Below are 13,108 nucleotides of genomic sequence, written 5' to 3'. Positions count from 1 at the left end.
AAGTTGGTGGGCATGTAGCCCCACAAGAATGACACGGAACCATTGATTTTGGCTTTGATCCATCGCCCCCCCTGCCGGACTGGACCCCCGAATAGAAGATAGGGCAGACACAGTTTTCTGTGAATATCTCGAGAACCGTAGAGCCTAGGAGGACCGTTTTTTGTATATAGGGCTCCAGAAGCCATCTCGAAACCCTCCCATAACCACTCATTTATGGTATAGTGCCACATGGTTAAAGAAGAAAAAGCAAAACTGAGGCTCTGTAATCGCAGGTACTGTATCTTTGGCTGACGTGTTTTTTTTTACCTGTAGGACCACTATAACACCCTCTGAATGCATGCTGAGTTTTGTGGAATTCTGTTCATGGGGGGCCATACAATTAATTAATTTATGTGTTAAATTGGCCTACAGATGGTGGTGTTGAGAAAAGGGTTGCCGGAAGTTGAAATGTACACACACAGGCACGCTTGCACGCACGCACGCACACACACACACACACACTTGTCACCACCAGGGGTCACTAATAAATGTTTCTTCCCCCCAACCAGAACCCAGGGGAGTACACTTTGCCCCAATGAACAGGGGATACGTAGATACAGTATAAAAATATATGATTTATTAATACACGAGTTAAAAGGGCAATGCAATAGAAAAAATATATTAAAACAGTAGTCCAATGCACAGTCCAAGCTGCACCCGCCCGCGCTTGAGGTAGAGCCACCTCCAGTTGTGATGTCACCAACCTCGAGGCCCAGGCAGATGTTGTTACTGGCCCGGTCACGGCCCAGGGCTCCGACTGGAGTTGGTTTCTGTGCGACAGGAATGGAGGGGCACAGCGATTCAGCCCTTTTACAGTACACCCCCACTTGTCACAACCCAAGTTCACAGTAAGCCTATTAAGGGGCAGTTAGCCCAGTACGAGTTATGCAGTAGCAAACATACGGACAGAGAATAATTTCTTTGTTTTATCCCAACCCACAGCAAATTTACACAGCACACTATTCAAGCTATAGGCTCGTCACACGTTTACACAGCACACTATTAAGGCTATAAGGCACAGCAAGTTCACACAACACACTACTATAACGCTATTGGGCTAGAATGACAGCGGGAGGATTTAAACAAGGACAGTCCAGTCGTTAGCCTAGGCAGTAGGTCTACGATCGAGGGGAGGGATCAGCAGGAAGAGCGAGAGTGTGCTTCGGAGCCAGTTAGCCGGAGTAGGCTATAGAAGAGTCACTTAACTTAGTGAGGGGTGAGCGTCCTCACCCCTCTCCTGGTCCACAGAGCAGTGTATAGGCTACCGGAAACCTCCCGGGGATCTCGTCAGTATCCACCTAGAAGCTAGGTCCTCTGGAAGAGGGAGGAATACAAATGGCCAGAGCCTAAGACATCGGGCACCACTCAGTTATAGCACAAGCTACACGGTAACAAACAGGCTTTAGAGAGTTCACTTAGCTCATGGAGGGGCGGACGATTCCACCCCTCTCGTATCCGTTCACGCAGATAGACCTTCGCACGGCGGCGCAGCCCAGTCGGTAACGTCAACACAACAGCAGCGTTCAGTCGATCCAGATCCAGTACGCCGGCATCCAGGGTCCCTGGCTTCGATCCGTTTCAGCGGAGCATGTCTTCGTTTCAGCCCTCTCTCCCGTTTCGTCCTGTATCATGAGCTTAAGAGGCTAATCCCACAAACAGTGCACCAATCACCACCACCACCACTGAGCTAACACACCTGTGGCCCATAAACAATGAACGGCTCGGGGGCCGCCATCTTGGTGTCACACCCTCAGCTTTCCCATAGAGAACTAAATCTCCAGTAACTTGTTCCCCACCTAGTCATCCCGTGACACACGCACACATACAAACACACACACACACAAACACACACAGGCATGCACACACACATAAGCACATACACACTCAAACACTCTCACATACTAGTGTGAATTTTGTCAACTATTTTTAATTTAGTCTTAGTCTTGTGACGAAATGTCCTTTTTAGTCTTTGTCATATTTAGTCATTCAAATATCATTTTTGTTAGTCAAGTTTTAGTCTAATAAAAGTCTCGTCGTTTTAGTCAAAAGAAAACTAAAGGTATCTTAGTCTTAGTCAGTTTTAGTCAACACATTTTAGTCTTTTTTTTTATAACAAATTATTTCTGATTACCATTTCAGTCAAATAGTGTTTCACACATCTCAATTATCCAACAATATTGTGTGTCCACAGGGCTACTCGTTTGTTATAATTACTCATTCTGATTTTTTGTCAGTCAGTATGTTTACATGCACAGGTAAGTCGAGCTATAGTTATAGCTCGGCTGGGATTTGGCCATAGACAGTATAAGATTTGACTGGACCACTGTCATATTCGTAGACCATTGTTTCTCAAAGTGTGGTCCGGGGATCACTGGTGGTCTGCAAGCTATCCCAAGTAGTCCGCAAGCAGACATGGTAAAATATAATATAGATGAGTTGTTTGCAATATTGAACCAACTTGTATGTAAAAACAGTTCTGCAACACTGTCTATGTAAGATATGCCAGGTTAAATCATACAGTATGAATCCACACAATAAGCAAAGTGCAAAGACAATAAGCAAGGTGGTTCAGTGAGTAGGCCTATTGTGTAGACTAATTATAGGCTACTGTTGAAGTAGGTCGAATCTTTTTTTTTTTTAGCTAGGGTTAGTTAAGTGGTCCTGAAACTGAAAAAGTTTGAGAAACACTGTCATAGGCCAAAGTATTAATGTTTTACTCCGCCTTGCTAGATGGCGATATGCGTCCAAACACAACACATTCCCCAAACAGACTCTCCATCTTAGCCATAGCTAACTTGCTAGCGAACTTTCCATATTAGCTTACTTGCTAGCAAACTTTGCATCATCAGTCTAACTAGTTAAATAGTTGACATTACATGATGAACATTTTCGTATGGACATTCTGGGGGATGTTAATTTGTATGAGAGAAGCTTCAACTTCTGGGTATGTTAACCTGACAATAGCCAGATGAATGTCGTTCCGCTTAGCTCCGCCTAGCTTCACTCCCATCCATCTGGGACCTCTTCCATTGAGAGTGATTTCTGCAACCGACTTTATGGTTCAGCCAATCAGGACGCAGGGCGGGAGTTTCATAGATGTGACATAGCGTAGAAGCGACTGTGAGACTGTTATCAGCGTCACGGGTTGGCTTCGATGTGAGTGGTTGAAGTAGCACGTCAATAGATGACGGACAAGTGGCTTATTCAATCATATGCAAGCATTTTTTGATTAGGCCCAGCCTTCTGAAGCAACACTTCAATGGATCGGTTCCAGATGGATGAGTGGAGCTAGGCGGAGCGAAATTCATCTGGCTATTGTCAGGTTATGGGTATGTAGCATTGTGGCATAAAGCTTAGATAGTTATCTTGCTAACTCTGGCAGAAATCTCCAGTGTTCTTGTTCCATGTAGTTTCGTGTTGCAGCCACAGGGTTGCAGCAACAGCACGTAGACTAGCCTACAGGAAAGCTGTTGCGTATGAACTCATTCGGAATATTTTGAAAACATAACAGCTAGATATTCTGTCTTCTCATTTTGTAGACGAAAATGAAGAGAGATTTTATCTTAGTTTTTATTTCATGCAAAACATTTTAGTCTTATTTTCATCAACAATAATGCATCTTAAGATAGTCTTAGTCAGTGTTTCAGGACATTACTGCCGTCTCGTCATCGTCTCGTCTTAGTCATGAAAAAAAAGGTCGTTGACGAACATATTTCCTCTCGTCTCGTCTGACGAAATTAACACTATCATATACAAGCATGCACACACATACACACACACACAGGCATGCACACACACATAAGCACATACACACAGACACACATACAAACACTCACATTCCATAGCATTATCAAATAAGATGTTCCTTTATTTGATTTTAATTCCCTTTTTCTTACTTTTTAGTTGCAGCAATCAAAGTAGAAATCAAAGTAGTGGTGCAGGAAAAAACACCGCAAGTTCTACGCAGAGGTGAAACTGTGAGTCTGATCTGCTTGTGTGGCAGCAGCAACCCAAAAGCTAATATTACCTGGACTGTAGGCTCTAACAGGTAACAGTCTCAATCCATTCCAATTACATCTATACAAAGACAATTAAGAAATAATAGTGCATATGGTGTGGCCAGAATTGATGAATGAACTGTATTGATCACCTATTGATGAATGAACTGTATTGATACACCTATATATACTGTACACCTATCGAGATGGCAACCTGTATTGATACACATATACGATGCTAGAAAATTTGAACAGCCCGTAGAGATTTCTGAGGATCTGCATGAATCTGCATGAAAGATATTCAACCAGTCAGATGTACACAACAATACCCAACTTACAGTAATAGTAGGGTGTACTGTAAACAACAATACTCTACTTCAGCCACACCCCAAGAGAGGAATTACTGAGAATATTTGTGATATTGTAATACACAAACACATTCAGTTTAACAGTCAGTCGTAACAGTAAACCGAACAATTGCACGTTGCCCAATAAATTACCCAAATTCACCTTTACAACAGCGATATGGAATAAACATTTAAAGCATAAAAATATTTTTTTAGACAAGTGCTATTTTTGAGATATGTGCATCCTAGAGGCATTTCTTAGTAAAAGTTGGGAACAGGACTTTTACCAAGAAATTACTAAGAAAAGGTTTTTTTCAGGTAATTAGCATAGGCATAATAATAGATTTTTGTCCTTTTTTTAACAGCCTTTACTTTTGCTTGGGGGCCCCAAATTCCTTGAAACGGCCCTGCAAATCACAAAATAATGGTTGAATATTACTGATGATATTTCATTGTTATTTAAGAAAATGCAGTGCGCGTAGGGCACCAAAAACATCTTGCTAGTAAAAAATCATCAAACCGCATATTGTGGCGGGTCTGTTATTTAGCCTACTTACTGTAGGCTGCGCAAACCACAGGCCTTTATTTTGGGCAAGTCTGCATTCGAGGCAGGCCTTTTTTTCATAAGGCTTAAAAAAAATGTATGAAGAGTTTGGTTCCAAAACGCGATAAACGCCAATTTTGAAAAAATCGAGTTACCGCAAAAACAAGCTCCCCATTTACTCTCTATTCAAAGTTCGATAATAAGTTTTTAACAAAACGCGATATCTGACATATTTTGCTGCCCTGTTCCTTCCCTTTTTTCCCAAACAGAGACAAACGCCAATCCTGTTTTTCCGCAAAGCCCGACAGTTCCATTCACCGCACACCATTCTATGACGCAAACTGTCATTACGGCGCGCTGTCAGTAGACGCCGGTAAACTCTCGCCTTGGACTCGTTTTTATACTTATACTATATACTAAAATGAATAACTTTGATGGTATTGAGGAGCCAGTGGTCATGTCGTCTGTGGGAAAGAAGCGGAAGCCGTCAAAAGACAACCACGATAGGGAAGTCAGAAAGAAAATCAGAAACTCAGGCGGTGGTAAAATACCGGCGATTGCTTGTTCTCACAGTGAAGCAAAAAACTTTTGTCATGCTGACAGCTGACGATCTTGTTAAAAACTTCGACACTCTCTACTGTCATACAACGAAGGCTGAACAAGACCAAGCAATTTTACGTCTGATAACAGTAAAACGGGTACAGCGAAGACGTCCCAAGGTGGAAATTGAAGATGCACAGAAGGAGAGGGAGGTCACAAACGAGTACTACTTGCTCACTAAGGATCATCCCACGAAGGATCCTGTCTGCAAGGCAACTTTCTGTGCAGCGTTGGGTGAGTTTGTTTGTTTTATTTGATGACACTAGTTCACTGCCTGTACAAAAATGTAGCCTATTCTAGGAAACGTGTTGCTAAGTGTTGCTCTGATTCGCTCCTGTAGCATGTCAGCATTGTAAAGCAATGACGGAACGAAGAACGAAAATGTTGGAACATTAGCCTACTTTCCAGAAGAAACGGAGGAAAACAATAGACATAAACTACACTTTCAGACATAAACTAACACCCTTACATCTATCAAGAATAGCCTAGTGCTGCATGTCAGAATGCAAAACATTGGTATTTTTTTATCTGGACATAACACTATGATGTGCACATCCACCAATTGCTCGGAGACTGTAAACAGACATTTATATTCCAGTAAACTTGTAAGCTTGTAACATTAGCCTACAGTAAGCTTGTAGGCTACTGTAGGGTGCCATAATAGCCAACATAAAATAACTAGCAAGATAACTGCAACGTTACTGTTACAACCACAGGTTAAAACTTACAAACTCATATAGACCTCAGTCTGTCAGATGAGTGGTGAGAGAGAGAGAGAGAGACAGACATTCGTGGTTTAGGCCATGGTAGCCTAGACCTAGTGATTTTCCATAATAGTTTTGTTCCTGAATAAATAAGTAAATAAATAGATAGATAAATACACAAATAGATAGATAAATAAATAACATGCTAAAAGTGAGATATTATGTAAAAAGTTACTCAAGTTGTTGGTTTGTAGGCCAACCCATTTCAGGCTGAAATGGATTTGTGGTTGACTGCCACTGTATATTCTGATGAGCCACTAGCCTATGCTATCTCAGTTTCCCCTTAACAAAGAAATAAAATGTTATTTTAACTTTTGTCGTTGCAGGTATTGGCAAAGATAGAGTAGCTCGAGTGGCAAGATATTATGCAGAGAATGCTGAACCCAGACCAGAACGTAGGGGTGGTGCTCGCAAAGTTACAGAAAATTAAGAAAAGAAGAAACTTGTGATGGATCACATTCAAACATTCACTTGTAGGCCAAGCCACTATGGCAGAAGAGAAGCACCTGGGCGGAAATACCTTCCCAGTGACCTCAGCGTGAAAAAAATGCACGATTTGTTCAAGCAGCAAAATCATGACGCTGTTACCTACTCTCTCTATTACAGTGTTTTCCGATACAGTTTCAACCTTGCATTTGGACATCCAGCCACCGACGCGTGTTCTACATGTGCAAAGTTTCATCTCACAGTAAAGAACCCCAGCTTGCCCAAAGAGGAGAAGCGTACAGCATCAGCATCTTTCATTTTGCATCGCAGAAGAGCAAGGGTGTTTTATGATTTGCTTGGGCAAAGTGACAATGCAGCATTGACGGTCTGCTTCGACATGATGCAGAATCTGGTACTCCCAAGAACCCCCATTGGTCAGGCGTACTACTCCCGCCAGCTCTACATGTACATCTTTGGTGTTGTTGTCCATGCTGGGAAAGGTAGCAAGCAAAGCAAGGATGACATCCATCTTTACACATGGATGGAACACGAGAACAGAAGAGACGGTAATATGACTGCTTCTGCTCTGAACCATTGTTTTCGGCAGCCATTGAATGTTGCACTTTGCAATGTTCAGAAGTTGAGGTTATTCAGTGATTCCTGTTTTGTCAATTCTGTCAATGTTGTTTGCTTTAACAAAGCAGAATTTTCCGAATATGATCACTGAATATGTGTTTCCCATCAGGGGACACAGTTTCCTTCCTGTCGACCGCGTTTTCGGGAGGATTGAGCAGCAGATTCGAAAGCACAATACCATCCTCATGCCAGAGGAGTACTATGACATTTTGCGGAACCATGGGCATGTCCATGTCTACGGCCAGGACTGGCAAGCTTATAACGTCAAGAAGGCAACAGAGGTTTTTGTAAAGCCACAGAAGTCATTAAAGCTCAGTGATGCTAGAATGCTCGAATTGAGGAATGTCAAACTTGGATTCAAGACTGTGTACAACAGTGACTTCTGCTATCACTCGGTTTTGAAGCGAGGACAGAACTGGGCAAACTTCAAGCCGAGTCAGCTCCCAAATGTAAGCACAGTGAAGGATGCAAAAAGAAAAGATGTGCTTAAAGGAATTATCCGGAGTAAAATGCACTTTAGATCAATTAACGGATGATTGGGAGTACATACGTTGAGTTGACATCAAAATCATGTAATTCGGATGTGTTTTGAGAAAGTTCGATTTTACCGTTTTTAGTCAAAACTCGTTAGCGTGGAAGTGAGAAGGGCATATTATTTCGCCGCTACAAAACGCTATTTTTATACCTCTTCTACAGTTCCAAACAACATTACACTTACGTGGTAGTGAGTAGAGGGTCCCTAAAGCCAAACCGAAGTATCCCGAGGTCTTTATATGGTCGGATAGAGAGTCCAGAATGAATTTCATCAAGCCAGTACCTTTCCGGAAATGTTGCCATCTTTGTTGCCATCTTTAGGGGAAAGTCCGTAGGAGTCTGAAAAAGGCGGCTAGATGAATGTACTTTTAAAAATTGGTTTAATGGTTTAATATAAGTGATGTTGTTCAAGTTTGGGATTTGTCATATGTATAGACAACCTTTCCTTGTTATTTATTCTTATGTCTTTGCTCAATTTCATACAGAAAGTGAGTTTTTGTTGATGAAATGGATTTGTAGCATTTTGGGGGAAAAACGTGTTATGGTTATATTGCACTTTGGAGGAAAAAATATATATTTGTTTAATAAATGTTTAAAATCAAAATATGGATTTGATTTTTTTAATGTTATTACAAACTCATAATGATATATTATAGTTTGAAACAGAAAATAACAGTTTTCATACAAACAGTCTTTTGGGAAAGAAAATGCCTTTTTTCTCAATTTAACAATTTTGGATTTATAGCGTTTTGGAACCAAACTCTTCGTATATAAAGCCTACGCTAACAGTTGTCCTCCTGCCCCCGCTACCACAGCTGTGTGAGTGCGTCCCTGGATAGTATAACTCTTTTGATCCCGTGAGGGAAAATAGTGTGGCATGCTATTGCTCACGCGTTATGTCTCCTTCTTGCAAACTTGACTATAGCTAAACCATTAATGAAAGCAAAGCAACCATACGTCTTCACAAAATAACAACTTGCCAGATATGCCTTCATCGCTTTGGGCTTCATTCAGCATTTTGTTCTTCCACTGGAAATGCTGCCTGCTGCATCCTTTCTGCTTTTTATTGTTTAGAAAACGTTTGAGGTCTTGAGTCAGACTTTTCTACCTCTGGATTCAAGATATTTGTCACATACATTAATACAAAGCGATACATGCAGTGAAATGCTTAGTCCTCTTAATAACGCCAGAATGATCCTTCAAGGTTAAATCTTTGGTTCCGGGAATGTTCTTTGAACCATGTTTAAAATTCGAGCAGAGAAAAATCGTAGCCTACTAAGCAGACACTGAGTATTAGGGGTTTGCACGCCGTGTCACCAGATCAGGACGTCGCATATTGGAGATACTCGCCGCATTAGAAAGCATTTGGCACTGAATAAATCTCTAACATCGTCAAGGAAAATGGTTAATTATTGCCGTGCTTTAGGTTGCACCAATAGGTTAGACAGACAAAAACATCTGGAGTAGGTATCGACTTCCAAAAGTTATTACAAATCAATAACAATTCAAAAGGAAAATAATGCTAGAAGTTATCAGAGGAAGGGGGGAGCTTGTGGTTGGACTTGGTACTGCATCTCCCTCACCCAACTCACATGGACCTGCGCTGCCAACAAACCGCAATTTCTCGAAATATCGCGCCTTTTCTTATGGTCCAAGTCCTGCCTTTGCATCTTGGACGTGTTTCTTGGACTTTTCTGTTGTTTAGACATGGTTATAATCACTTAAGTATCCAAAGTGCATAATACTCCATTGTTGTTCATTCAGTTCTTTATGCTTCCAACATGGCCATGCAGCTGGGTTACCGCCCAGGGGGTCGTTTCTAGAAAGCATCGTTTGCTAACTTGCGTCGCAACCTTGGTAGTTGGCTCCATCGTTCTTGGATTTGGTGTTTCTAGAAAGGGTAGTTCGAACTCTCAATCGCAAAACAAGGACGCAACGTTTGGTAGTTTGAACTACTGCCCCTAGGCAGTCGCACTTGTGTCGTTCCTTGGTAGTTGTCAGACACCAAACAGGACGAGGACCACAAAAGCGTCACGTTCAAAAGTTTATTTAAGGGTTGGGGGTTAAGGGGGTTTCAGGGGTTCCGGGGGGGGTACAGGAGTTCCAAGAGTCTGCGTGTGTGTGTTCCCCCAGTAGCCGAACAGCGATGGCAGGAGCTGGATGATCCGGGAAGTCCTGGGGGAAACACACACACACAACAGCAATTGAAACGAAGCAGCAGTACAGTCAAGGACTAGGCGGTATTCGTAGAAGAGGGACGGAAGGCAGGTCAAGATTACCGGGGCTGGAGAACACAGAAGTAGTCGAGCGGGTCCGGGATCACAGGCAAAGAGTCAGAGGCGTTTTCAAAAACAGGCAGGTAACTGGTGCTGGTTGCAGACGATCTGACAAGTGTGGACTGAAAAGCAAGGCTTTATATAGAGGGCATGATGAGTGGTGAATGCAGTGCAGCTGGTAGGTAACGAGGGTGAGGCAGAGCAGAGCAGGAACAGGTGGAGGTCATCAGACTTCAATCAGCACGTGTTACCAGGCAGAGAGAGAGCTCATGACAGAACCCCCCCCCTAAGGGACGGCCCCAGAAGTCCCCAAGAGTGACACCACGTCGGGAGGGCGGAGGGGAGCCGGTGGAGGGCTAGAATTCCTCCGAGCGGTCCGAGTGAACATCCTCATCCTCGGAGGGAGCTGGAGGGTCGTGGACAGAAGACGGGACAGGTACCGAGACAGGGTCAGGGTCAGGCACATGACAGGAAGCCGGGCGGGCAGGACGGTTAGGGACCCCTCTGGGGCGGCCCCTACGGATTGCAGGTTGATCAGGATGCAGACGGTGGAAGTCGGCGATGAGTGTCCGGTCCACAATCCGACTGGCTGGCACCCAGGTTCTCTCCTCAGGTCCATAGCCCTCCCAGTCGACGAGATACTGGAGGCCCCTACCTCGCCGTCTGGACCGAAGCAGGCGTCGAACGGTGTACACCAGCCCACCGTCAACGAGGCGAGGAGGAGGAGGAGGAAGCGGCACGGGGACCAGCGGGCTTTCATGCGTCGGCTTGACTTTCGAAACATGGAAAGTAGGGTGCACCCTCATGGAGGTTGGCAACTGGAGCCGGACTGCGGTTGGGCTGATGACCCTCTGGATAGGGAACGGGCCGAGGAATCGAGGTGCCAGTTTACGCGATTCCACCCGCAGTGGGAGATCCTTGGCTGACAGCCACACCTTCTGGCCAACACGGTAGGCGGGTGCCGGCGATCTTCGGCGGTTAGCCCCAGTGGCATAGCTGACAGCTGACTTGAGTAGCGTGGCACGAGCTTGTGACCAGGTACGACGGCAACGGCGGGCATAGGCGAGGGCAGACGGGCAGGACACATCTCCTTCCTGGCTGGGGAACAGGGGGGGCTGGTAGCCATACACACACTGGAAAGGTGACATACCAGTGGCAGAGCAGGTGAGGGAGTTGTGAGCATACTCTATCCACATCAGTTGTTGTGCCCAAGCCTGGGGTTTGCGAGAAACCATGCACCGCAGCGCCTTCTCCAGCTCCTGGTTTGCCCGCTCGGATTGACCATTGGACTGGGGGTGGAACCCAGAGGTGAGACTCACTGTGGCCCCTAGAAGACGGCAGAACTCCTTCCAGAATGTAGAGGTAAATTGCGGGCCTCGGTCAGAGACAACATCCCTGGGCAGCCCGTGTAGACGGAAGACATGATCAAGAACAGCCTGGGCAGTCTCTCTGGCAGATGGCAGTTTAGGGAGGGGAATGAAGTGTGCCATCTTGCTAAACCGGTCAACCACAGTGAGAATGACAGTCATCCCACCTGATGGTGGGAGGCCAGTTACAAAGTCCAAGGAGACGTGGGACCAGGGTCGTGTGGGCACAGGCAAGGGCTGGAGTAAACCAGCGGGGGGCCGAGTGGAGGACTTGTTCTGATTGCAGGTGGGGCAGGCACGGACGAATTCTCGGACATCCCTTCTCAAAGACGACCACCAAAAGCGCTGGGCAAGGAGATGGCAGGTGCGGGCGGAGCCCGGGTGGCAGGCAAGGCGGGAGTTGTGTCCCCACTGTATGACCCGGGACCTCAAATTATCTGGGACGAAGAGACGACCGTCTGGGCATGCACTGGGACGGTCACGGAGGGCCTCTTGAATTTCCTCCTCGATATCCCAGGTCAGGGCAGCTACGACGCAGGGATCGGGCAGAATTGATGCAGGTTCCTGGGAAGGGGCGTCATCCTTATGAAACTGACGGGAGAGAGCGTCCGGCTTGGTGTTCCGAGAACCTGGGCGGTATGACAGGGTGAAGTTGAATCTGGTGAAAAACAAGGCCCAGCGGGACTGTCTGGGGTTAAGACGTTTGGCATTGCGGATGTATTCGAGGTTTTTGTGATCGGTCCAGACCAGGAACGGAACTGTGGACCCCTCCAGCCAGTGACGCCACTCCTCCAGGGCAAGCTTGACAGCCAACAGCTCACGGTTTCCAACATCATAATTGCGCTCTGCAGGTGAAAGCCGGCGAGAGAAAAATGCACAGGGGTGCAACTTGTTGTCCTCCTCTGCCCGTTGAGAGAGTATGGCCCCGACTCCCACGTCTGAGGCATCCACCTCGACAACGAACTGCCGGTCTGAATCCGGCATCTGGAGGATGGGGGCAGTGGTGAACCGGGCCTTGAGGGTATGAAAGGCTGTGTTGGCCTCTGGGGTCCAGAAAAAGGGGTGTTTGATGCTGGTCAGAGCTGTGAGGGGAGCGGCGACGGAGCTGTAGTTCCGGATGAATTTCCGGTAGAAATTGGCAAAACCGAGGAATTGCTGCAGCTTCTTCCTATTCCCCGGAACTGGCCAGGAGGTAACTGCCGAGACCTTTGCGGGGTCCATCTGGATATTGCCTTCAGCGACGATGTATCCCAGGAATGACACAGTCTGAGCATGGAACTCGCATTTCTCCGCCTTGACATAGAGAGAGTTCTCCAGGAGCCGTCGAAGAACCAGCTGGACATGACGGGTGTGTTCGGACAGAGTTCTGGAGAAAATTAAGATGTCGTCCAGGTACACGAAGATGAATTTATTCAGCATGTCCCGCAGCACATCATTCACCAGCGCCTGGAATACCGCTGGGGCGTTGGTGAGGCCAAATGGCATTACCAGGTACTCATAATGGCCGGTGTGGGTGTTGAATGCAGTCTTCCACTCGTCACCCTCCCTTACTCGCACTAGGTGGTAAGCATTTCTAA

The 13,108-nt window shown here is 45.5% G+C and overlaps 1 protein-coding gene across 1 annotated transcript in view; it reads left to right on the top strand.

Moving 5' to 3' along the window:
• Window positions 1-13,108, top strand: part of nphs1 (NPHS1 adhesion molecule, nephrin) — a 156,389-nt gene that overhangs the window by 89,631 nt on the left and 53,650 nt on the right. The window contains exon 13 of the mRNA XM_042107343.1: window positions 3,943-4,087. Coding sequence (XP_041963277.1) covers window positions 3,943-4,087 — 145 coding nt within the window. The remainder of the gene's footprint in view (window positions 1-3,942; window positions 4,088-13,108) is intronic.

The sequence above is a fragment of the Alosa sapidissima genome, chromosome 10 (genome assembly GCF_018492685.1).
Source record: "Alosa sapidissima isolate fAloSap1 chromosome 10, fAloSap1.pri, whole genome shotgun sequence".
Classification (NCBI taxonomy): domain Eukaryota; kingdom Metazoa; phylum Chordata; class Actinopteri; order Clupeiformes; family Clupeidae; genus Alosa; species Alosa sapidissima.
Note: the sequence above shows the minus strand (reverse complement) of the source record. Positions and strands in the feature narration are given on the sequence as shown.